At 37.1% G+C, this 24,450-nt stretch overlaps 1 protein-coding gene across 5 annotated transcripts in view; it reads left to right on the top strand.

Moving 5' to 3' along the window:
* LOC118968284 (uncharacterized) overlaps window positions 1–24,450 on the top strand; it is a 90,145-nt gene that overhangs the window by 48,660 nt on the left and 17,035 nt on the right. For 4 of the 5 annotated variants that reach the window (XM_073229560.1, XM_073229563.1, XM_073229561.1 and 1 more), the window contains 6 exons: window positions 5,298–5,404; window positions 6,645–6,782; window positions 8,824–8,903; window positions 16,881–16,949; window positions 19,574–19,638; window positions 22,397–22,540. In XM_073229560.1, coding sequence (XP_073085661.1) covers window positions 5,346–5,404; window positions 6,645–6,782; window positions 8,824–8,903; window positions 16,881–16,949; window positions 19,574–19,638; window positions 22,397–22,540 — 555 coding nt within the window. In that variant the 5' untranslated portion in view covers window positions 5,298–5,345. Of the gene's footprint in view, window positions 1–4,398; window positions 5,405–6,644; window positions 6,783–8,823; window positions 8,904–16,880; window positions 16,950–19,573; window positions 19,639–22,396; window positions 22,541–24,450 lie in introns of those variants that run through there. The other variant, XM_073229564.1, reaches the window with a different exon arrangement.

Below are 24,450 nucleotides of genomic sequence, written 5' to 3'. Positions count from 1 at the left end.
GACCTCCAGTACTATGATGAATAAAAGCATGGAGAGTGGGAATCCTTGTCTTGTTCCCAATCTTAGAGGAAAAGCTTTCAGCTTCTTGCTGTTAAGTATGATGTTGGCTGTGGTTTTGTCAGATATGGCCTTTATTATATTGAGGAACTCACCCTCCTATACCGATTTTCTTGAAAGTTTTTATCATGAATGGATGTTGAATACTGTTAAATCCTTTTTCAGCATCTACGGAAAGATCGTATGGTTTTGGTCCCTCTTTTTGTTAATTTGGTGGATGCTGATGATGGATTTTCTAATGTAGTACTGTCCTTGCATTCCTGAGATGAATCCCGCTTGATCATGGTGTATGATCCTCTTGATGTATCTTTGAATTCACTTTCCTAATATCTTGCTATGTATTTTTGCATCTGTGTTCATCAGGGATATTGGTCTGTAGTTTTCTCTTTTTTTTTTTTTGTGGTGTCTTTGCCTTGTTTTGGTATTAGAGTGATGCTGGCTTCATAGAATGAGTTAGGAAGTATTCCCTCCTCTTCTATTTTTTGGAAAACTTTAAGGAGAAAATGGGTATTATGTCTTCTCTAAATGTCTGATAAAATTCAGCAATGAATCCCTCTGGTATGGGGCTTTTGTTCTGGGGTAGTATTTTGATCACCAATTCAATTTCATTGCTGGCAATTGATTTGTTTAGATTTTCTGTTTCTTCCTGGGTCAGTCTTGGCAGGTTGTATTTTTTTAGAAAGTTGTCCATTTCTTCTAGGTTATCCAGTTTGTTAGCATACAGATTTTCATAGCATTCTCTGATAATTCTTTGTATTTCTGTGGGGTCTGTAGTGATTTTTCCTTCCTCATTTCTGATTCTGTTTATTTGTGTAGATTCTCTTTTTTTCTTAATAAGTCTTGCTAGGGGTTTATCAGCTTTGTTTACTTTTCAATGAACCAGCTAGTGGTTTCATTAATTTTTTCTATTGTTTTATTCTCCTCAGTTTTATTTATTTCTTCTCTGATCTTTATTATGTCCCTCCTGTTACTGATTTTGGGACTCATTTGTTCTTTGAACAGTTTCAATAATTGTGAATTTAGACAATTCATCTTGGATTGTTCTACCTTCTTTAAATAGGCCTGAATGGCTATATACTTCCCTTTTAGAACTGTTTTCACTGCATCCCACAGAAGTAGTTGCGTTGTGGTGGTGTTTTCATTTGTCTCCATATATTGGTTGATCTCTGCTTTACTTTAGTCATTGATCCATTGATTGATTAGGAGCATGTTGTTAATCCTCCATGTATTTGTGAGCCTTTTAGTTTTCTTTGTACAGTTTGTATCTAGTTTTATACCCTTATGATATGAAAAGTTGGTTGGCACAATTTCTCTCTTTTCTAATTTACTGAGTCTCTTTTTGTGGCCTAGTATGTGGTCTATTCTGGAAAATGTTCCATGTGCACTTGAAAACAATGTGTGTCCTGCTGCTTTTGGGTGTAGAGTAGTGTAGATGTCCATTAGGTCCATCTATTCTAATGTTTTGTTCATGCCTCTGTGTCCTTACTTACTTTCTGTCTGATTGATCTGTCCTTCAGAGTGAGTGGAGTGTTGAAGTCTCCTAGAATGAATGCATTGCATTCTATTTTCCCTTTTAATTCAGTTAGTATTTCTTTCACATATGTAGGTGCTTCTGTGTTCAGAGCATAGATATTTATAATGGTTATATATTCTTGTTGGATTGATCCCTTTATCATTATGTAATGTCCTTCTTTTTCTCTTGTGACTTTCTTTAAAGTCTATTTTGTCTGATACTAGTACTACAACACCTGATTTTTTCTCCCTATTAGTTGCATGAACTACCTTTTTCCATCCCTTCACATTTAGTCTGTGCATGTCTTTGATTTTGAAGTGAGTCTCTTGTAGGCAGCATATAGATGGGTCTTGTTTTTTGTCCGTTCAGTGACTATGTCTTTTGATTCGTGCTTTCAGACCATTTACTTTAAGGGTGATTATCAATAGGTATGTACTTATTGCCATTGCAGGGTTTAGATCTGTGTTTACCAAATGTTCAAGGGTAACTTTCTTACTATCTAAGACTCTAACTTAAGTCACTTAGTATGCTATTACAAATACAATCTAAAGGTTCTTTTTTTTCTTTTTCCCTCCTTTTCTTCCTCCTCCATTCCTTATATATTATATATCAGATTCTGTACTTTTTGTCTATCCCTTTTTATTACCTCTGGTGACAGCTATTAAACCTTAGGAGCACTTCCATCTGTAGCAGTCCCTCCAAAATACACTGTAGAGATGGTTTCTGGGAGCTAAATTCTCTCTGCTTTTCCTTATCTGGTTATTATTTGATCCCTCCTTCAAATTTGAAAGATAATCTTCCTGGATAAAGTTTTCTTGGTTTGAGGCCCTTCTTCTTCATTGCATTAAATATATCATTCCACTCATTTCTGGCATGTAAGGTTTCTGCTGAGAAATCTGATGAAAGCCTGATGGGTTTTCCTTTGTATATTATCTTATTTCTGTCTCTGGCTTCTTTTACTAGTCTGTCCTTATCCTTGATCTTTGCCATTTTAATTATTATATGTTTTGGTGTTTTTGTCCTTGGGTCCCTGTGTTGGGAGATCTGTGCACCTCCATGGCCTGAGAGACTATCTCCTTCCCCAGATTGGGGAAGTTTTCAGCAATTACTTCCTAAAAGACACCTTCTATCTTTTTCTTCTGGTACCCCTATAATCAAATATTGTTCCATTTGTGTTGGTCACACAGTTCTCTCAGTATTCTTCCAGTCTTTGTGCCTCAGCTTCTTTGTATTTCTCTTCCATATCCCTAATTTCTATTTCATTTATTGTCTCCACTGTATCTAATCTGCTTTTAATACCCTCCATTGTGTTCTTCAACTATTTGATCTCTGTCCTAAATTCATTCCTGAGATCTTGAATATTTTTCTATACCTCCATGAGTATGTCAATGGTTTTTATTTTGAAATATCTTTCAGGAAGATTCATGAGGTCGATTTCATTTCAATCTTTCTCAAGTGTATTCATCATTTTGCTTTCAACCAAGTTCCTTTGACAGTTCATAGTTTGTCTGTGGTGCCCTGTAGTGCCCAGAAGCTCTACTCTCTGGAGCTGTTTAGCGCCTGGAGCAATGTCGGGGGTCGCAGCAGAGCTGTGTTGGTGCCTTGGTGGAGGAAAGAGCTGTTTCCTGCTTCCGGGCTGCTATGCCTGTCTCCACTGCCCAAACCAGTGGGCCAAACACACAGGTGTAAGCCTCTATGCTGTGTGTTTGTAGCTGCCGTAGGCGGAGCTTCCCTCTGGCTGGCCTGATGGCAGGGCAAGTTTTGCTGGTTTGTGATCCCGAGCCAGCTGCACGCTAGCCAGGCGGGAGTAAGACACAGCAGGCTGTGTATCATGGTGGTGGTGGGGGCCTTGGAGCTGTGTATGTAGCCAGGGGGATGGAGTGCCTAAAGATAGTTTAAGCTCCCAACCTGCTGGGAAGAGTGCACCCAGACAATTTTGGCTACCTGTCCATTCTCCTGAGCAGTAAGCTCTGCACAATCCTTGTCCCTTTAGCAGCCCTCTCACTTTTAGGAAGTCTCTCAGACTGCCCACCCACATCAGCCAGATATGAATCCCTGTTTTCCACAAGCAGCTGGAATTTCCATCTCTGCAGGTATTCAGCCTGTCTTAGCTTTCCAACCACACTAAATCAGAGCAGCGTTGAATGTAGGTTCGTGCTCCCAGAGCAGATCTCCAGGGCTAGGTGTTCAGGAGTCACAGGTGTCCACTCACCCCCTGCTCTGTTTCTTCCTCTTCTGCTGGGCTGGGGTAGGGGAAAGGGTTGGGTCCCACCAGGTCAGGTATGTTACCATATTCTGTGAGGTCTGCTCTTTTCTCCATGTGTATGCAGTCTGGTGCAGCCTTCTTTCCTGTTGCTCTTTCAGGATTAGTTGTATTAATTATATTTTCATATTATGTGTCATTTTAGGAGTTCTCTGTCTCACCTCTTATGCTGCCATCTTTTCTATAAGTGGTTTTTTAAATGACTTTTTTTTACATGTATTATTGGTAATCCTATCCCCACTGGAATGTCTATAAACCTAATGAGGTTGATCATGGTTACAGTCAGTTAGGTTATCTGTTTAGTGTAGACAATATTATATCTTTTCCCTCAGCATTGTTCCTTAAAAATGCAAGTGATTTAGTTAACTTCCATTATGCTACAAATAATCCATGTAGATCAGTATTAGAAGTTTTATTGATAAGCCATTATATTTTTATTTGATTCATATTTTGCATGGAATAGAATTTTAAGTGGCAATTAAAATGGAATCCTAAATAAAAAGATTTTTTAGTGGGCCCAGGGTTATCATTACAATTGGGATTAAAATTTCATATTGTGCTTACTAACAGCAAAGGTAAAACAAAACTATCTTCTTATAGGACAAAACCCATGGACCATTTGGTTATAAGCAATCCTTTCATTCGAAGCGTGTCGCTTTTAATTCAGAGTCCATTTTCTAGTGACCCATTCGAAGCAGTAGTGCCTGACATTGACATCTTGGAACCTGACACCATTGATAGAAGAATCAAGCAATTTTGTACACATGGGAAAAACCCTCATTTTTACTGGAAAGCTGTCAGAACTATCCCTGAAACACTTAATTCCTCAAATGTTAATGTTTGCAACAAAGAAGTATTGGGCAGATAGGGAGTAAGCAAAGTTAAACAGATTTCCTTAGTACTAGACATATAAAGCACAGCTTTAAAATATTTCTCAAATACAGAACATGGAATTCTCACTGTGGCATAGTCATTAACTTTTGGTAAAGTACATATTCTTTGGAATAATTGTTGTAAGAAACAGTACCCTAGAGAGACTCACTTCGGTTAACTCAGTAAAAATAGTTAAAGCACTTCCTACTACATCTTAAAGCTTGGAGATACAGAGAGATTAAGAAATAGCCCCTGTCCTCAAGAAACTCTTGGTTTAGAGGGGAAGCAGTAAGGCAAGTACAGCACACCATGGTCAATACTGTGAAGGGAAGCAAAGACTTCCTGGAAGACTTCAGTATTTGCAGTGGGTTGTGGAGAATGCCTTTGCAGGTAGTCTGTCGAAGAGGTGTAGAGGAAGGGCATTGCCAGAGAAGGAGCAGCAGGTGAAAACTGAGGGCTGAGAAGGAAGGGGCCACTTTTTATTTTCCTTCTATATTATATGTTTAAGGGCAGAGGATCTTTCATAACTTTTTTATTCAGTTTAGAAATATATGATTTTCTAAATTGTAAATTGTTTTTGCTGATTTACAGGAAGGCTTCACACCACTTTTGCTTGCTATAAGGCAAAGAAAGTGTGAAATGACAAAGTATTTGTTAACTAAAGGAGCAAATGTACATGCTGTTGATAAGAAAAAAAGGTACAGTATTTTCTTAAACCTTGTATTTCTCTAGCGTCGTGATAAACACATCAGAAGATTAAGTGTAGGATTAATTGATAATTACGTAGTGGAAAATATCAACACATCATTAGTAGAAAAGCAATGATTCTGACTAGGCAACAGTCTGTACAGCAGGGTTCTTTTACAATATTAGCTGATGACATTTGCAATCTGACTTTTTTGCTCATGATTTTTAGATTAGCTAAAGGGTGGGTTTCATATTGGTTTTTATAAAATACAGGCTTTTTCAGGACACAATTTTGGACTTCTTAATGCTTTTATAGTATTTTTTTTACCTCTACTTTACATACATCTTTTCCTAGAAGATGCTTCTTGAGCTTAAAAAGGAATTGATTTTTGTCTTTTGGAAGTGTCTTTGCTTTAAGTTGCTTTCTTTAAAGAATAATGATGTTATTAGGTTATTCCTAAGTGACTGTTAATGACTATTACCAGATAATATGGGCTCATGAGTTTTTATCCTTTTTCACTTCTAATATATTTTGATGTTTTTATTTTTCATTGGTATGGTAGAAGGAAGAAAGATAGCTTTAGTTGAACAAACTTTCCATTTACTGAAGACAAGTCATAGGTGGGTGATAAAGAGAAAGGAGGTGGGCTTTGGGTTCTCAGAAGACTGAGTGTGATACCTCAGTTTCCTGCTTGTTAGGCGTGTGACCTTGGGAACATTACTTATCAGCACCAATATGTTTGATATAAAATAGGATTATAATATATCCTTCAAGAATGGTTGTATATAAGATTATAGATACATCATTTAGTTTAGTGCTTAGCACATACTTAGCATCTTAACTGCAACTATGAGTACTACCATTATTACTAATATTGTTATAAGCCTGCAAATAGCTTTAATGTATCAGACTTCAGTCTTTTTCAAGTATAATATACTGGACTAAGGAAGAAATGGGGGATTCTTCATTTAAATCTTCACCGATTTCAGAAAAGTGACCTCACTATAGTTTCTTGTCCACCAGAGGACTTGAAAGTAGCAACTTCTACTACATAATAGCCAAGTGGGACAAAAGGCTTCCTTTTTGTCCATTCCTTTTAGTCTTGGAGGTAATTTACAAAGATGAACCCTTGACCATGAGAATGGTCAGTTCTACACAGACAGGCAAGATTTTAACTTGGTAAAGTGTATCAAGTTAGCTATTTAAGTAACAAAGTTCCTAAGGGTGAAGTTATTTCTCTGTCATTTTAGAACAACACTCATGCTTGCTATAGATAATGGATCAACAGTTATAGCCAGGCTGCTTCTTCAGCAAGATATTGATGTCTTTTCGGAAGATACCCTTGGATGGACTGCAGAAAATTATGCTTATAAGAGAGGTTTGAATACGTAAGTATTTACATTAAAATGCTAGCTACCACTGAACTAATGTTTAAAATAACTGTTACTCAATATGTAACAGGTGATTTCGTAGTTTGGTTCAGTCAGTTTTGGACTGGCACTACACATAGGGCACATCATCAGCCAGAAACCCTGCAAAAAGCTAGACTGGTAGCAATGGTGCCCAGTTCTTTATCACAGGACTTTTTTTAAGATATAACATTATCCATTTAATTCTATATATATCAGCTATGCATGAGGCACAAATAATGTCACATCTCCGAATTTTCTACTGTTACCTGGACATGTTCACAATAGCAGAAAATCCTGCTTTTTTCCCTGGGTACTACCCCTATACTCTCCCCCCTGAATTTTCCAAGAACCCAAGGGTTTCCCTAAGACCAAAGAGACAGTGCTCTTTCATAAGTCCCTTGGAGGGGGCGGGAAAGGACACTCTATGTTCTGTTTGTTTCCACTGCTTGTACTACTGCAGCATTGCTACTGAAATGGCCCTACAGGCAGTGCTGATTGACCTTTGCTCCCAGGATGTCCTTGCCTTTCTAGATTCCTGTCTTCATGGTGATCCACACTAGACTGGAAAAGCCACACCTTTTCTCAGTTCACATACATATGCTTGTATGTTCAGCCACTATTTCAGAGCATGAGCTCCCTGTTCTGGCACCTGGGCCTGCTAGCTTCAGCAACACACTTTTCTGCACACCCTCAAAAGCCTTATGGAGAGCCTGCACCCTAGCCTGAGACCCTCACAATGACTCACCCTTTGAGGATATTGTCTGTCCTGTTTGCCGATATTAGGTGGGACCATTAGCTGCAGATATTAGCAGAGAGGTTCAGATAAGGCTGCAGGAAGAGATTAGACTTGCCTTCTCGTAGGATGTTCTGTACCCACAGGGTAGAGGGTTTCCTAGGTCATGGAACACCCCATATTGCCCTGACCTAAATAGTGGGACCAGTTTGCCTGAGATTCCATAATTAAGGTTCACCCCTTAAGTGGTCTGTTTTCCATAATGATGAAAATTTCCAAAGTGCCTTGAGTGGAGTTCAGGTTTCAAAATACTTTCAGATTCTGCCTCACAAGAAAGCCAGCCACTCAACAGGAATCTCTGAATCTCAAGTAGGTTACTTGGCATTAGGAGAGCTAAGCCCCATCCATGTCTCATCAGAATCCACATGTACAAGAGTAGGGGTAAGTCTTTCAAGTCAACTGGAGATGACATGGAGATGAACCATCATTCAGATAAAGACCTGCTAGTTCAAAGTTTGAGTAGATGGAGAGGAAAAAGTAGCAGTCGGCGCCAGGTTTTGACTTCTATTGGTTTGTGCCGTCGGTGTGATTAGCTACAGTGATAGGGGACAATGCTGTCATCCAACTTAATGAGGTAGTATATTTATAAGTTACTTATCACCTAAATTACCACAAAGAAAGAACAGTTAACCGAAAATAATTATGTCTTCTGAACACGGCAGCTAACTTGTTAGAACATGTGAAAACCCACTGGGTTTTATTTGGTATTCCAAAATAGTTTCAAGTTGAAGAGCAAATCATTCCATTCCTTGAGTGTTCCTGTGAGCATTTTGGGGGTATAGTAGCTTATGAAACCCTTGCAACAACTTTGTAAAATGAGGCGGCAAGATCCCTACTTTCTAGAGCAAGATACCTAATTTCTAGAGCAAGACTTTGAATTGAAGAGAAGCAGCTTGTCCAATAACAAAAAGCTGTTGGTTATAGAGCTAGGCCTTCTGAGTTCAAGACACATCCATCCATTATGGCACGCTAAGTCTGACTCATTTACTGAGCTATAGTGCCCTCAGTTCATGACTGGTCCACCTTACTATCTTACCGCTTGTCATATTTAATTATTTGCTTGATAAAAAGTTTGTAACACTTAGAAATTTGGAGTATATGGGCTAATTAAGGCTTTGTATTAGCTGTTATTATCCAAAATATTCTTAGGAATGTTATTTGATAAATGTTTTTCAAATCAGTACTAAAGTAGTAATATTATTTGTAACCTTTCTTTACACATAGCATTTGCCAACTAATTGATGTGTACAAAGTGGACAAGGGAATTAAAAATTCTTCTCAAAATAATCGAAACTCTTCTCCAGGTAAGAGTTGAGATACTGAATTGCCCTTGGTGGTCTATCATAGATAAAGTAAGAATAAGGGAGTTTTGATAATGAAAGACCAATGAAGAAAAACGGTGTATAAGTTACATGTATACTTTTTCTTTCTTAATTTTTCTTAATAGTTCAATATTCAGAATAATTTTTAAAGCTAATGTAAGTAACTTAAAATTTGAGATGGTGTTTATTTCAATAGTCTGAAAAGGAATTTAGTCATGACCCCTAAAATCCCATATATCTTTGTGTACATAAAAGATTTTTAAGGTAAATGTTGTATCTTTCCTCTATAATCACATTATAACAAACTGAACTTGTCATAATAAAGTAGAAAGTAAGGTCAAATATGATAAATAAAAATAGAATATTTTATAACAATGAATTACATTTAGTACATGAATGTTTCTTATTACATACTGATTTATCTCACTAATAAAAATAACTGTCTTTAAAACTGGGAACACAGCAGTACCTTCCTGGAAGAACCATACATAAATGGCAGACACTCAGAACTTCACTGGTGTGCAGCAGTACTGCTGAGACAGGCTCTTAAAGACTCCTGCTGGAAGTACAGGAGTCAGAAAAGCCATGCCTCGTTGAGAAACACAGCTTATTTTTCATACTGTTACACTAACATGGCCTGTTACCAGCTTCATACCTCATTAAGTCAAACCTGAATGAGAGAGGCCAGGTGCTGTCACATCTGCTAAGTGGGGCCATAATAGTTTGAAAGCAGTCGTAGACAAGACATAAGTGAATAAGCATGACTGCTCCCAGACGACTGTTTCGAAGCCAGATGGTAGACTGGATTTGGCCTGCGGGCCACAGTTGATGACCCTTCATATAGAGGACACAGTGAAGGAAAACACAGAAGGTGACACAGCCAAAGGAAGTTTTTGTTTCTTTGGACTCATATCAGCCCATCTTGAGGTGTTCACCCAATGGTACTGAAATGAACACAGTCCGGGTGCTCAATTTATTCAACTTCCAATGTTGGCCATTTGTGACAGAGAGAGAGAGGGAGAGAGCTCTTTCATTATTAAAACTGCAAAAAGTAATTATACCCTGATAAATATTGGTAGACTTTTAAAACAGTAATTCTGAAATGTTTTGGTCTTAGGATTCCTCTGTATTATTAAAAATTACTGAGAATTCCTAGGAAGTTTTACTTAAATGGGTTGTATCTATTGATAGTCATGACATTAGAAGTTAAAACTGAAACATTCTAAATACAAATGTACATGATCATACATCGCATTAACTATTAGAGCTCTGATGTTATCACATACCATATCTCTGGAACATTACACTGTATGCTTGTAAAGAGAATGAGAATGGAAATGGCAAGTAACATTGAGCTTTATAGCAAAAATACTTGGACCTGTTGGACCCCATGAGCAGATGGATCTTGGGACTCCAGGGACTCCCAGGTGATGTTTCACAACCACCACTTTAAGCCAGGCGGGGCTCATGGATGAAACTTTTAGCAGTCCTTTTGATGGAAGGGCTTCAAAGTTTCCATCCAAATTTTGGGTTTTTTTTTTTGCTCACTTGCTTAAAATTTAGAGTTTAAATCTGTCTTAAAGAAAATAATTTTGTTATATATTCATTTCCTAACTCATGGCACTCTATACTCTGGAGTCAACTTGCCCTCTTTTAACTTGGAAAACAGGCCACTCAAGGCTGTCTTTTCTCACATAACTGACTGTGCTTATTCCAGGTTTAACAAGTGAATTCTGAAGATCCTGGTGCATACTGTAATTAAAGTGATGCCACTCACTGACAACTTTTATGAAACCTATGTCTTTACAGCACCCAATAACCAGTATGCACGCTTAAACGTAAAATAAGTGGTTACCCATAAATTTCATTAATAATAAAATTCATACCTTGAAGAATCTTAATTCCTCATTAAGCTCTACAGAATATAGAATAGGTAATAGAGATTGATGAGCAAGTCAAAGTAAGTGATAGTAGAAATTATAAAAGTAGAAAAAATGAGGGACCGTGGTTAATTAGGCTTCCCTACGTGGATAGCAGTACAGGGCATGTAAAATGGGAATTAGGAGAAAGAGTAATTTCTTCTAGGCTAGCATTGAGAATATACCTAAGAGTGTATAGCAGGATTGTGTTTAGAGTTTAGAGACTGTTTGGGAAACTAGGTAGATAGACAAAGACCAAACTTAGTCTCCTAGTTTTATTTTTTATAGCCCTGAATTCACAAGTATTAGTTACAGCTACATTAAGTGTAACTAAAAGAGCACCTTCCAAAGCCAAAAATTAAAATATTCCTTGTATTTTCTATGACTTTATGTAATTTAGAGTTGGCTCGACCAGGAGTAATGGAAAATATTGGGATTGACTACACAGTGCCGCCTCTGATATGTACACAGTCTATCAACTTGTCTTACACTTTTTTTCATATCATTAATCTACAATTACATGAAGAACATTATGTTTACTAGGCGTCCCCCTTCACCAAGACACCTCTTCCCATACCCCATTACAGTCAGTCCACCAGCATAGTAAGATGCTATAGAATCACTACTGGTCTTCACTGTGTTGCACAGCCGTCCCCATGCCCGCCCTACATTATACATGCTAATCGTAAGGCCCCCTTTCTTTATCCCCACACTTATCCCTCCCTTCCCACACATCCTTCCTAATCCCTTTCCCTTTGGTAACTGTTAGTCCATTCTTGGGTTCTGTGATTCTGCTGCTGTTTTGTTCCTTCAGTTTTTCTTTGTTCTTATACTCCACATATGAGTGAAATCATTTGATACTTGTCTTTCTCCACCTGGCTTATTTCACTGGGAATAATATGCTCTAGTTCCATCCATGTTATTCCAAATGAAAGGAGTTGTTTTCTTCTTATGGCTGAATAATATTCCATTGTGTACCACATCTTCCTTATCCATTCATCTACTGATGGACAGTTAGGTTGTTTCCATTTCTTGGCTATTCTAAATAGTGCTGCGATAAACACAGGGGTGCATCTGTCTTTTTCAAACTGGTCTACTGCATTCTTAGGGTAAATTCCTAGAAGTGGAATTCCTGGGTCAAGTGGTATGTCTATTTTGAGCTTTTTGAGGAACCTCCATACTGCTTTCCACAATGGTTGTACTAATTTACATTTCCACCTGCAGTGTAGGAGGGTTCATCTTTCTCCACAACCTTGCCAACATTTGTTGTTGTTTGTCTTTTGGATGGTGACGATCCTTACTGGTGTGAGGTGATATCTCATTGTGGTTTTAATTCGCATTTCTCTGATGACTAGCGATGTGGAGCATCTTTTCATGTTTCTGTTGGCCATCTGAATTTCTTTGGAGAACTGTCTATTCAGCTCTTCTGACCAATTGTTAATTGAATTATTTGCTTTTTTTTTGTTGAGGTGCCTGAGCTCTTTATATATTTTGGATGTCAACCCTTTATCGGAACTGTCATTTATGAATATATTTTCCCATACTGTAGGGTACCTTTTTGTTCTATTGATGGTGTCCTTTGCTGTACAGAAGCTTTTCAGCTTAATATAGTCCCACTTATTCATTTTTACTTTTGTTTCCCTTCCCTGGGGAGATATGTCCATGAAGATGTTGCGCATGTTTACGTCCAAGAGATTTTTGCCAATGTTTTTTTCTAGGAGTTTTATGATTTCATGACTTACATTCAGGTCTTTTATCCATTTCTAATTTACTTGTGTGTATGGGGTTAGACAGTGACCAGTTTCATTCTCTTACATCTAGTTGTCCAGTTTTGCCAGCACCATCTTTTGAAGAGAATGCCATTTCCCCATTGTATGTCCATGGCTCCTTTATCATATATTAATTGACCATATAAGTTTGGGTTAATGTCTGGAGTCTCTATTCTGTTCCACTGGTCTGTGGCTCTGTTCTTGTGCCAGTACCAAATTATGTTGATTACTGTGGCTTTGTAGTAGAGCTTGAAGTTGGGGAGTGAGCTGCCCCCCCAATTCATTCTTCCTTCTCAGGATTGCTTTGGCTATTCGGGGTCTTTGGGTATTCCATATGAATTTTTGAACTATTTGGTCCAGTTCGTTGAAGTATGCTTTTGGTAATTTGATAGGGATTGCATCAAATCTGTATATTGCTTTGTGCAGGATGGCCATTTTGATGATATTATTTCTTCCTAGCCAAGAGCATGGGATGAGTTTCAATTTGTTAGTGTCCCCTTTAATTTCTCTTAAGAGTGTCTTGTAGTTTTCAAGGTATAGGTCTTTCACTTACTTGGTTAGGTTTATTCCTAGGTATTTTATTTTTTTTGATGCAATTGTAAATGGAAATGTTTTCCTGATTTCTCTTTCTATTAGTTCATTGTTACTGTATAGGAAAGCTACAGATTTCTGTGTGTTAATTTTGGAGTGGAGTCGTTAGGGATTTTTATGTACAGTATCATGTTATCTGCAAATAGTGACAGCTTAAGTTCTGCTTTACCAATTTGGATTGGTTGTATTTCGTTGTTTTGTCTAATTGCCGTGGCTGGAACCTCCACTGCTATGTTGAATAACAGTGGGGAGAGTGGGCATACCTTTCTTGTTCCCGATCTCAGAGGAAAAGCTTTCAGCTTCTCGGTGTTCAGTATGATGTTGGCTGTGGGCTTATCATATATGGCCTTTATTGTGTTGAGGTACTTGCCCTCTATACCCATTTTGCTGAGAGTTTTTATCATAAATGGATGTTGAATTATGTCGAATGCTTTTACAGTACCTATGGAGATGATCATGTGGTTTTTGTCTTTCTTTTTATTTATGTGGTGGATAATGTTGATGGATTTTCAGATGTTGTACCATCCTTGCATCCCTGGGATGAATCCCACTTAGTCATGGTGTATGATCCTTTTGATGTATTTTTCAATTCGGTTTGCAAATATTTTGTTGAGTATTTTTGCATCTATGCTCATCAGGGATATTGGTCTGTAATTTTTTTTTTGGTAGGGTCTTTGGCTTCATAGAATGAGTTTGCAAGTATTCACTCCTCTTCTGTTTTCTGGAAAACTTTAAGGAGAAGAGGTATTATGTCTTCTCTGTATGTCTGATAAAATTCCGAGGTAAATCCATCTGGGCTGGGGGTTTTGTTCCTGGGTAGTTTTTTGATTACCACTTCAATTAAATTGCTGGTAATTGGTTTGTTTAGATTTGGTGTTTCTTCCTTGGTCACTCTTGGAAGGTTGTGTATCTCTAGGAAATTGTCCATTTCTCCTCGGTTTTCCAGCTTCTTAGCGCATACATTTTCATAGTATTCTCTAATAATTCTTTGTATTTCTGTGGGCTCAGTCGTGATTTTTCCTTTCTCGTTTCTGATTCTGTTGATGTGTGTTGATTCTCTTTTTCTCTTAATAAGTCTGGCTAGAGGTGTATCTATTTTGTTTATTTTCTCAAAGAACCAGCTCTTGGTTTCATTGACTTTTGCTATTGTTTTATTCTTCTCAATTTTATTTATTTCTTCTCTGATCTTTAGTATGTCCCTCCTTCTGCTAACCTTAGGTCTCATCTCTTCCTCTTTATCCAATTTCGATAATTGTGTCCTTAGACTATTCATTTGGAATTGTTCTTCCTTCTTTAAATATGCCTAGGTTGCTATATAATTTCCTCTTAAAACTGCTTTCCCACAGAAGTTGGGGCTTTGTGTTGTTGTCAATTCTTCCCATATATTTCTTGATCTGTATTTTGATTTGGTCATTGATCCACTGATTATTTAGGAGCTTGTTGTTTAGCCTCCATGTGTTTATGAGCTGTTTTGCTTTCTTTGTACAATTTATTTCTAGTTTTATACCTTTGGGTCTGAGAAGTTGGTTGGTAGAATTTCAATCATTTTTAATTTACTGAGGCTCTTTTTGTGGCCTAGTATATGGTCTATTTTGGAGAATGTTCCATGTGCACTTGAGAAGAATGTGTATCCTGTCCTTTTTGGGTGTTGAGTTCTATAGATGTCTATTCAGTCCATCTTTTCTAGTGTGTTGTTCAGTGCCTCTGTGTCCTTACTTAATTTCTCTCTGGTAGATCTGTCCTTGGGAGTCAGTGGTGTGTTGAAGTCTCTTAAAATAAATGCATTGCATTCTATTTCCTCCTTTAATTCTATATTTGTTTCTCATATGCTGGTGCTCCTGTATTGGTTGCATATATATTTATAATGGTTATGTCCTCTTGTTGGAATGACCCATTTATCATTATATAATGTCCTTCTTTATCTCTTGTGACTTTCCATGTTTTGAAGTCTATTTTTTCTGATACTAGTACTGCAACACCTACTTTTTTCTCTGTGTTGTTTGCATGAAATACCTTTTTCCATCCCTTGACTTTTAGTCTGTGCATGTGTTTGGGTTTGAGGTGAGTCTCTTGTAAGCAACATGTAGATGGGTCTTGCTTTTTTATCCATTCTATTACTCTGTGTCTTTTGATTGGTCCATTCATTCCATTTGCATGTATGGTGATTATTGAAAGATATGTACTTACTGCTATTGCAGGCTTTAGGTTCGTGGTTACCAAGGGTTCATGGATACGTTCTTTACTATCTTACTGTCTAACTTCACTCACTTATTGAGCTATTATAAACACAGTCTAATGATTCTTTATTTCTCTCCCTTCTTATTCCTCCTCCTCCATTCTTTGTACATTAGGTGGTTTATTTGTGTGCTCTTTTTTGTTTCATTTGACTGCTTTTGGGGGTAGTTGATTTCATTTTTTGCCTTTAGTTAATATTTGATAGTTCTGCTTTCTTAGGTCTGATTTTATTTTCTCTGGTGACATCTGTTTAGCCTTAGGAGTGCTTCCTTCTAGAGCAGTCCCTCTAAAATACCCTTTAGAGGTGGTTTGTGTGAGGCAAATTCTCTAAACTTTTGCTTGTTTGGGAATTTTTTAATCCCACCTTCATATTTAAATGAAAATCTTGCTGGATACAGTACCCTTGGTTCAAAGCCCTTCTGTTTCATTGCGTTAAATATGTTGTGCCGTTCTCTTCTGGACTGTAAGGTTTCTGTTGAGAAGTCTGATGTTAACCTGATGGTTTTTCCTTTGTAGGTGACCTTTTTCCTCTCTCTAGCTGCTTTTAAAACTCTGTCCTTGTCCTTCATCTTTGCCATTTTAATTATTATGTGTCTTGGTGTTGTCCTCCTTGGGTGCCTTCTGTTGGACGTTCTGGGTACTTCTGTGCTCTGAATGATTATTTCCTCCCCCAGTTTGGGTAAGTTATCAGCAATTATTTCTTCAAATACACTTTCTATCCATTTTTCTCTCTTCTTCTGGTATCCGAATAATGCGGATATTGTTCCTTTTGGATTGGTTACACAGCTCTCTTAATATTGTTTCATTCCTGGAGATCATTTTATCTCTCTCTGCATCAGCTTCTATGCATTCCTGTTCTCTGGTTTGTATTCCATCAATGGCCTCTTGCATCTCTTCCATTCTGCTAATAAATCCTTCCAGAGATTGTTTCATTTGTGTTATCTCCTTCCAGACATCATCCCTTAGCTCCTGCATGTTTCTCTGCAGCTCCATTAGCACGGTTATAAACTTTATTTTGAATTCTTTTTCAGAGAGATTGGTTAGGTCTATCTCCCCAGATTCCTTCTCAGGGGAGGATGTCTGGGTTGGACTTACCTGTGTCAAATTCTTCTGCCTTTTCATGGCGATAGAGGTAGTTGTGGGGAACTGGCACATGTGGTGGCTGCGAGAACATCCCTTCTTGCTGGTAGGTGGCCTTCGTCTCCTGGGAGAATGGCAACCACTAGTGGCTTGTGCTGGACAACTGTGCGAAGACGGGGTTAGTTAATTAGGCTTACTTACGTGAATGGCAGTACAGGGCATTTAAGCGGTGAGGGAGCAGTGTGTCTCAGTGGGGAGGGGAGGACGTGGGAGTGCTTCTCTGATAAACACGTTGCATAAGTTAGCCAAATTTGTATCATTACTTACAGACTAATACATGGAAATCTTGTTTTCCAATTTTTCAGGTTCGGTCTCTCCTGGTATCACGGTCAGTGATGTGTCCAATCAGACACCTGGGGAACTGAAAACTGAAGGTAAGTGTACATTTGTGTCACTGTCAATGAACAAAAATCACTCAGCATCCACAGAATTTGGACAGATGACCCACAGAGATAAAGGAAAGATTAATATTGGAGCTGTGTTTCTGTTAGAGGATTATAAACTCTGACCTTTGTGAATCACAGCTTCCAGAGGACAGAGAGAGCACAGAAGGTAAGAAAAAAAGCATAGGGAATTCAACCCCTGATCACCTCTGCATGGCTTCATGTAGTTTTGATTTTTCAAAAATCATTTTGTGACAAAATCTTTGTGGTTACTCTTTCTATGCAACCTACAAGCAAACATAATACCTTTTAGCAATGATTGGCATTCTGTCTCTCCCTAAACAATATATAAACAACAGAAGTAGGAGAAAGAGTAATTTCTTCTAGGCTAGTATTGAGAATATACTTAAGAGTGTGTAACAGGATTGAGTTTAGAGTTTAGGGACTGTTTGGGAAACTAGGTAGATAGGTAAACATTGCCTACTCAGACCAAACGTAGTCTCCTAGCTTTATTTTTATAGCCCTGAATTCACAAGTATTAGTTGCAGCTACATTAAGTGTAACTAGAAGAGCACCTTCCAAAGCCAAAAATTAAAATATTCCTTGTATTTTCTATGACTTTATGTAATTTAGAGTTGGCTTTCCCAGGAGTAATGGGAATTATTGGGAATTTACTACACAGTGCTGCCTCTGATATGTACACAGAGTCTGTTAACTTGTCTTACAATTTTTTAACAAACAAATAATACACAAGGAGTGTTGGTTATTTTGAGGATTGAATCATTTAAAACTAAAATACAGAAAACCAATTTTAATACTGCCAGGATAACAGTCTGTTATTAACCACATGTAATATGTCTGCTGATTAACCACATGTAATGTGTATTCTAACTTTATGCACCAGTTAATTCAGTGCCCTTTATAAGTCATAGGCTCAGGTATCCACTAAAATGTTATATAATATTTTTCACACCCTTTAGTTTTATCTTCTTTTTCTTTTTACCTTTACAATTAGCAATGTAGTTCACAAAAGATTTTCAGTAATATCCTAGAGCAGTGATAACTTTGAGCTGTCAGCCCAGTTATTTACCTGTACAACTGACTTGTTTGCTCTGTTTCCTCACAAGTTGGGCAGACCCAAAGAGCAGGACATTTAAAACAAAACACCTACACAAGTTCCTGCTGCATTGGAAGATGAGAGATAGAAATACTACAGATTTAAATATAAGCAACTTAGACCAGTTCATGTGGACCATTGCTCTTCTTAGCTAATACCTTTTACAAAGTAATGAGCAGAGTTAGTTTTCCAGGGACCTTAATTTTATGATGAGCCGTGGTAATTTTGTATCCTAAATATATTTCCAGAATCTTCTCAGTTCAGGCCTGTATCATCTTTATTTTACATTACTGCTTTATAATATGTCTGCTTCCATTTATTCCCTTGCTCTCCAACCATATTCATCCCTCCCGTCAGTTCTTAGAGTGACCTATCTCAGCTACAAGTAACAACCATGAAGCACCCTAAAACACATTTATGTCCAGGCATCCAAAATTACATATAAGGAAGGCTTTGGTAATCTGAGTCCTACCTAACTCCCTACCATCAGCCTTTTCTACTGCCCACCCTCTTCTCTGGCATTCTGAACTGCTGGGGATGCCAGCCTAACCAATCCCTGTATTTCAGTCAGATAGTCACCCCATTATGTGCTGCTCTGCCTGTCTTGTAGTGGTCCTGCATGCTCTCCGCATTTCTGCCCTCTACCCATTTGGTTCTGGCTAACCTCACTGTTTAAGGCAGCACAGGCATTATCTCTAAAAACCCGTTCCTGATTCCTGTTGTCCACGGTCTTCTTTAAACCTTCAAGTATTTAGCTGGATCTCAATAAATAACAGTTGAGTAAAGTAACTAATGACTATTTATACAAAGATGATTTACAAGACTGTCCCCTATAGTTTCGGAGCAAAGGGGACAAACACGTAGATGATAATTTATGGCTCTTATGGTAAAGACATACAAGAGAAATGTATAAAACACTAAGGTAGGCCCAAAGAAACACCTATTCATAGGGGGAAAGACAGCCATAGTAAGGGAGGGCTTTGTACAGCAGTCTGAATCTTGTAAGAGGAAGAGGAGTTTGTCAATAATAGTGCAGCCAAACATTTCAGGTAAAGGAGGGGTGGTGTATACCCCAATGAAGTCATAGAAAGTAATAATTTTGGTTCCTGAATAATGTAGCTGAAGCCTAGCATGTTGTTAAGATCGTACACTTTTGAGGTAGAAAATAGAGTATCTTGTGGCTTTATATGTTTCTTCTGCATTTTTAAATTTTGTTTTTTTTTCTGATTATTTTGTTTGATGTTAGATGGATGGATTTTTGAATGAGGCTTTTACATGTTTGTATGCATTTATCCTGGCAATTTCTAGTATTTCCCAAGTGTTTGTTGAAGTTGTACATAAGTTAGAAATATTTCCTAAATAAGTATTCAGATAAAGATGAAGCTTAATTTAAACTCTCAATTGATAAAATGTTATTTTCTCTTTTTTTAAGAGTATGGCTTTTATTGAACCATTCTGTTGTAGTTCAATTTAACTGAATATATCAATTTGTCAGCAGAACAAGACGTCATAATGATGTCAAAGAAAGAACGGCCTGATGGAAGTGACTATAACCACCAACAGGTATATAAAAAATTTTAATTTCTGGTTTAATATTGTTGACTATTCTTTAATGTTGTAACATAGTTTAAATGAAATTACCTTTTCAACTAGTCCTTCAGAGTCAATAGATCACTTCATAGGAAGTCTACAATTTTACTACTTGCAAAAATGAATGAGAAATATCATAGAATACATCTATATATTCAGGTCTTCCTCATGCAAAAGTGTGAGGAAATGTGGATCAAACTAGGCAAATTGAGTAAAAAAAATAATTTAAAACTCATCACAAATGAGTTAAAGCAGAAGTTTAGTGATCTTTAGGAAAAAGAATTTTAGGAAATAAAATATGCCCAAATATATGCCGATCTAAGGCTCTTACTCTAGGGTAACTAAATTGGTTAGATTTCAGACTTTGAAGTCAATTTTTCAGTGTAGCTAGATTCATTATTATTCTAGTTTATGCCTTCTGAGTCGTAATTCTTCAGTTAAATTTTGAGTAAAGTTTGAGATTTGGATCCAACTTAGTTTTTTTTTCAGTTGGATATCCATTCATCACAAAATTTTTCATTGTATAAACATTCAGCTTGTCCCCTATTTTCAGAGGAAATCATGATAAGTCTTTTAATTGAGTGCTAGCTGAAAGTCTCCTTTTACTTAGATTTCTGAGTCATGAACATCTATTGCTTAAAATCTACATGTTGCAGGATAAAATTCCCATGCTAAAACCAGAAACACAAGCAATGAAAAATCAGAAAGAAAAGAAATATCTTGAGGACACTGAAATTATAAAAGAAAAAGATGATCTTCAAAAGAAAACAGTGATTAAGGAAACATCTACAAATGTAATGTTCCAGTATGGTGGATGGCTTGACTTCCTGACATCTGAGAATACAATGCTACATTCTAAGTTGCAGAATGAAAAAGCAAGCAAAGAAAGATTGGAGACAGAAGTTGTATCAGACAATTCTAGACTGTCTACTGCTACCCGTGATCATGAGCAAAGTCAGGCATCAGAAAGAGAACTAGGATTTGCTTTCCATAGTCTTAGAGCAAGAAATGAGTGGTTTCTGTCTAGTCAGGAAGAAAACATGAGCATTCTTTCTCAACAGCTTTCTAAAGCTGAACGTAAAGTCAGTAGCCTGGAAATTGAGCTGAGTCACACCAGAGATGCCCTTAGAGAAAAGACTTTGGACTTAGAAAGTGTGCAAACAGACCTAAGGCACATACCCCGTCAAAAGAAGAACAGTGAACACAAGTATGAGAACAAACAAGATAAACTGAATAAATACATCAGAAAGCAGGAGTTCTTAGAAAACAGATTATCTCAACTACAAAGTGAAAATGAGTTGCTCCGACAGCAACTGAATACTGCTCAGAACAAAGCTAAAAATGAACTCCAAACTGAAAGGGAAAAATGTCTTACCCTAGAAGGAAGGAATAAAGAATTACTCGATGATTTTAGTCGTCTCAAAGAAAGAATGAAACAAGGTGAAAATGAGAAAAGAGAACTAGAAGTAAGTATCCAGGAAAATAAACATTTTTCAAAATTCCTGAAAGAAAATTCAAAGTAATATTTGATTATGGAAAAGTGTTGAGTCTATTGAATATAAAAAGGATATAGACTATAAATATCTTAAAGGCATGCTTGTAGCCAGCAAAAAAATTAATTTGGCAGGTGCTTTATTTTGAAGAAAGACATTTGTGTTGACTATGTTCATTTATAATTTAGTCTTATACTGCTTAAATAATAATTTTAGTCTTTGTGTCATCACATTTTAATACTGTGATGAAGCAGATAAGTGGAAATGCTCATACTTAAAATGAAACTCTAGATTCAATCAAGTGGATCACCTTGACAGTTATTCCAGATTTCCCAGATGAGATGAAGGGCCGATGCTGTATGTCACAGTCCTTTTCCTTCAGTAGCTTTTATACATTTTCAGTTGGTGTAATTTTATTGTGATTCATGTCAATTTGAATTAAATTTGGAAACATTTTAGTCTGAAATCGTGTATTATGACCTTTTCAAAGGCATCTGCTCTCCAAAACATCATATTTTAAGACAAATGTGGTGACATATAGCAAAAAAACAGATTTGATTTTTCCCATTGCTATTTAAAATCTACTTCAAACATATTTACAAAGAGTTTGCTCACAATTCTCATTTCAAGGAGAAATGTAGGTTAGTACATAACAAACTTACTGGATATAATAAGTGTGTCCAGTACAAAGAGAACTGTAACTGTCTGTGATTGGAGCTCTTTTTCAGACTAATGTGCAGTGGCAGCAGGATTTGTCTATAGCAGGAATGGAGTGCATTATAGGAGCCAAGGTCAGGGAGGCAGGGAGAGGCCTGGTTACCTAGGGCCTGAGTCCCACTGACATGACTTCACATTTATTCTCAGATGAGGATCTGTTGCAAGGACTCACACAGAGGATTCAGTATGTGAGGAACTCTGAAGTCAGTTTAAGTTACTAGGAAAAAAGAGGGAAAACCTTTCACAACATATAATTTACCACCTCCAAGTCTCACGTATATGGTTTTTGTTTTTTTTTTGAGACTTCCCTAGGTGGTAAAGCTCTGCAAATTCTTAGGGGGAGTGGATAGTGGGGCCGAATTCATTGTCTTAAGTATACAATACTGATTAGGCAGGAGGATCACACAAAATTCAGTAAACAGGAATGTGTATGCATGAGGAAAAGGTGAATTGATGAATGCAGTAACATTTTTCAAAACACGTATGTTAGAGTTACATATTAACAACAAATATGTTATTAGGTACTTGTGAGACACAAACTCCAACAAGAATGGGCTGATGTGGAAATACAACGATTTGAGTCAGAGAGTTTGCTAGAAGCTGCCTCCTACTATACCAATGAGAGACAGGACTTAAAGAAGAAATTAAATCAAGCCCTAAGTCAGGTATGTGTAAAATTTAACATACCAACAGTTAATCTATAGCTAATGAAATAATACACAGTGTTTTAGAATATTAATTTCTGTGGACAGCTTTTACATTTTCATTACAACAAATTTATTACAATTCTGTCTTTACAATGCACTTATTAAACTCTGACTTTAGTTCTGCCATTTATATTATGCATTTTTTCTTACAATATTTATCCTTAGGAAAACAGAATTACGCATCACTCCTCACATCAGTTGAGGCTTTATTTGTTAGTTCCATCCATTGTTTTTTTTTACAGATCTCTCTTTTGCCATGATGAGGCAATCCAAATAAAATCACAGCATAAAGTTTAATGGAATGTTTCAGAAAGTTGTAATTTTTGTTACCTTCACTATTGCAGATGTAGAATACATTTATTTTGTGGATTTCAGGTTAATTGTACAAAAGGTCATTATATAAACCATTTGAAATGAGATACTTCCGTCATTTCCTTCCCCTTTACATATTCCGTAGAAATGTGGAAAGATTCAGATCATGTATAGTATGTATCCAAACATAGAGAATTAAGAAAATTATCTACATCCAGCTGTTAGTCAGAAAAATAGATATGAGTGAGGTGGAAAAAGAGTAAGGACAGGAAAAAGCCCACTGAAAAAGACCCAGAGTTAATCAGTTAACGCTCAAAAGGCCAGGAACAACTTGGCCTGGAATGTTTGAATATTCCCCAGATAAAGGAGGGCACCTCAGCATAGCCCATGTCTTTATTGTGTTAATTATGCAGGCCCAATTTATTTTTTCACTTTACCTATCTGCTGGTCTTTTTCTCCTTCACCACTAATCAAATAACTTGCAACCCAGGCAACTAATTTAGCATGCAGGCCCAGCTGTAAACAGCATAGTAAAAGGCAGTAAGTTAAGTAAGATTCTTATCTTACTCTTTCCCAAGTGGTACTTGAGGGTTCTGATGCTTTTCTACATTCTTACCATATCTGTCATCATTTGTCTTTTTTATTGTAGCCATCTCATAGTTAGTGGGTGTGAAATGGCATCTCACTGTGGTTTTGATATGCATTTTTCTGATGAATAATGTTTTTGAGCATCTTTTCCTATGCTTATTATCCATTCAGGTATCTTCTTTGAAGAACTGGCTGTTTGATTCCTTTGCCTATTTTAATATTGGACTGTCTTCTTATAAGTGAATTAAAAGAGTTATTTCTGTATTCTAGATACAGATCCCTTATCAGATAAAGGGTTTTCAAGTATTTTCTCCTATTCTATAGCTTGCCTTTTCACTGTCCTGATGAATCCAGTTAATCTGCTTTTCTCCTTTGGTGTCATCTAAGTAACCATTGCCAAATCCAGTCACAAAGATACACACCTTTGTTTTTTCCTTTGGGTTTTATAATTTTTGCGCTTACATGTTGAGTTGACTTTGTATATTTGCTACAAAGTAGAGGTCTGATTTTATTCTTCTGTATATGGATATTCAGTGGCCCCAGTACCATGGGTTAAAAAGATTATTCTTGACCCATTTAACCTTTTGGCACCCTCGTTGAAAATCAGTTCACCAGAGTTTATTTTGTATTCCCAATTCTAATACGGTTGCATCATGTCTATCCTTATGCCAGTACCAAATCAAATATTGTGAGGACTCTTTCACGGTCATCTTGAATATTACCACTTGCTTCTCTCAGCTCATGCAGACACTTTCAGCTTCAGAGAGCCTTTGTCCAGCTTGTGCCCTGCTGGCTGTGCCATGATGGGAAGTCAGGCTAACAACAAAGGTAGAGCCCATTCCCTTTCTTTTCTCCATTCACACCTTTAGTCTCTCACCAGTGTTCCTCCACCTCACTCCCATTTGCATGTCTGGGTCGCAGGATCTGCTGACTCAGTCTGTGTAGTTCATTATGTTTCGGCGACTCAC

Source organism: Manis javanica, chromosome 2 (assembly GCF_040802235.1).
Source record: "Manis javanica isolate MJ-LG chromosome 2, MJ_LKY, whole genome shotgun sequence".
NCBI lineage: Eukaryota > Metazoa > Chordata > Mammalia > Pholidota > Manidae > Manis > Manis javanica.
The sequence above is the reverse complement of the archived record's forward strand: the minus strand, read 5'-3'. Positions and strand labels throughout refer to the sequence as shown.